The sequence below is a fragment of the Macrobrachium nipponense genome, chromosome 37 (genome assembly GCF_015104395.2).
Source record: "Macrobrachium nipponense isolate FS-2020 chromosome 37, ASM1510439v2, whole genome shotgun sequence".
Classification (NCBI taxonomy): domain Eukaryota; kingdom Metazoa; phylum Arthropoda; class Malacostraca; order Decapoda; family Palaemonidae; genus Macrobrachium; species Macrobrachium nipponense.
The window spans coordinates 43,698,973-43,701,472 of record NC_061097.1 but is presented as its reverse complement, the minus strand read 5'-3'; the positions used below and the strand labels follow the sequence as shown (position 1 = coordinate 43,701,472).

Sequence of the window (2,500 nt, the reverse complement as noted above, 5' to 3'; positions counted from 1 at the left end):
TACTGTATCAACACTGTCCCTGTGAGAGTGATATATATTTTCCTTTATCAACTTTATCATCACTTTCTTACCCCCATTTCCATCTTCATCTCCTTATCACCTCCTCTATTCCTCCTCCTCCTCCTCTACTTCTCCTTTTTCTTCTTCTTCTTCTTCTTCTTCTTCTTCTTCTTCAACGAAATGTGACAAAGGAAGAAAGACGAGACTGCCTGATAACCCTCAATTAGTTAAAAGCTCTTCCTTGTCTCGGGTCTGACCAATGCTACCATTTATGTAAAGGCAGAAGAGGAGGAGGAGTCTCTCTCTCTCTCTCTCTCTCTCTCTCTCTCTCTCTCTCTCTCTCTCTCTCTCTCTCTCAAATGTCTGGGCATTGCACTAGCAAATGGCAAATAGACATGTGACTATTAACGTTTTGTTTATGACATTTTACTCTTCAAGATAATTTCACTCTCTGTCTCTGTCTCTGTCTCCTCTCTCTCTCTCTCTCTCTCTCTCTCTCTGAAATCTCTCTCTTACGGAAATCTCTCTCGCATCGTAATTCTTCTGTCTGGACGATGTAATGCAGAATGCGCTGCGTTCAACGCAGTCCGTTGAAATGGTCGCTCGTGAAGTGAAGGTATATAGTTGCAACAGATGCAACGTGGGTACAGGAACTTGCACTATGTCGTTGGGTATCACTGACAAAAGTGTATAGTCTGTATCTGGCGTGTGAGGTTAAGTACCATTGTGTGTGTGTGTGTGTGTGTGTGTATGTATGTATTCATGTATGTATGTATATATATATATATATATATATATATATATATATATATATATATATATATACATATATATATTTCGCCGATCATACTTCAACATAAACCAGAGTCGCGATTTTTAATAATCAGTCGAACAAGGTCGAGGGGGTGGGGAGTGCAACCCCCCCTAGCCCCCTACCCCCAATGTAAACCCGAGCGAAACAACAGCCATTAACAAGCGCCAATCACCAACGGACACTATATCACAAAACATTCTTGACAGCTGGATTGATACTACATATTCTTCTTCTTCTTCTTCTTCTTATGTCTCTGAATTGTCTGGCTGAAGGTTTTATTTATGAACCATGACACTGTGATTTTCTTTTTTTATCGTTGCTGTTTCATTCTTTGTTGCTTTTTACCGTTGTTTGTCGTTGTTGCGACTCGACAGAATATATATATTATTGCTTTCATGGTGACAAAATAGGTCATGGGATTATCCAGAGTTAGGTTTTCTTTGGCAGAGATGGATTGCATGCTGCGCTGTTTTTATTGGTTTGTCATTGCTTTTGTTGTTTTCTATACACATAAATAAATAAACATATAAATAAATAAACAAGTAAATAAATAAACAAATAAATCACTAAACGGATAAATAAATAAATAAACTAACAAATAAATAAATAAACTAACAAATAAATAAATAAACAAGTAAATAAATAAATAAACAAATAAACAAGTAAATAAATATAAAAATATATAAATAAATAATAAAGAAAGATGTACACTTACTTGTGCCTAATGCAAAAATCATAGGCAAGAATAAATAAATAAATAAATAAATTAATTAATTAATTGATTACCTAATTAAATAACTACATAAATAATTATATACGTAAACAAACAAATGAATAACTAAACAAATAAACAGATAAATAATCAGATAAACAAATAAATTAATCAATAAATTACATTAATAAATAATTAATCAAATAAATTAATGAATTCATTACCTAATTATATAAATAACTGAATATTTTAAAAAAATAAGTAATTAAATATATAAAAAAACGTCTACTCACTTGTGTCTGGTACACACATCAGAGGCACAGTGCCAACGGTGTCAGAGGAGTGCCACTTGCCCTCCACACAGGCCAGGGTCAACTTATCCTCCTTATTTGAGGTCACGTGCCCCGGGCTGCACCAGGCGTGCCCGTAGGTCATGCTGAAAGAGAGAGAGAGAGAGAGTGAGTGAGTGAGAAAGAGAGAGATCTGTGTAGTTCTTGTAAAGAAGAGCTCTAAGGAAGCAATTGAGAGAGAGAGAGAGAGAGAGAGAGAGAGAGAGAGAGAGAGAGAGGTAAATACCTCTGTATTTAATTTAAGTGTTAATGTATAGTTATTGTAAAGGAGAATTCTAAGGAAGCAATTGAGAGAGAGAGAGAGAGAGAGAGAGAGAGAGAGAGAGAGAGAGAGAGAGAGAGAGAGAGAGAGAGAAGTAAATAGATTTATATTTAAGTGTTGATGTATAGTTTTTGTAAAGGAAAATTCTAAGGAAGCAACTGAGAGAGAGAGAGAGAGAGAGAGGTAAACACATTTGTATTTAATATATATTTTTAAGTGTCTACGTATAGTTTTTGTAAAAGAAATTTTAAGGAAGCAAATGAGAGAGAGAGAGAGAGAGAGAGAGAGAGAGAGAGAGAGAGAGAGAGAGAGAGAGAGAGAGAGAGGAAATGGTATGCAAATACTGCTATCACTGTTCTTAG

The 2,500-nt window shown here is 35.1% G+C and overlaps 1 protein-coding gene across 1 annotated transcript in view; it reads right to left on the bottom strand.

The window, feature by feature from the left end:
• Positions 1 to 2,500, bottom strand: part of LOC135209201 (uncharacterized) — a 70,038-nt gene that overhangs the window by 66,173 nt on the left and 1,365 nt on the right. The window contains exon 2 of the mRNA XM_064241884.1: positions 1,820 to 1,962. Coding sequence (XP_064097954.1) covers positions 1,820 to 1,962 — 143 coding nt within the window. The remainder of the gene's footprint in view (positions 1 to 1,819; positions 1,963 to 2,500) is intronic.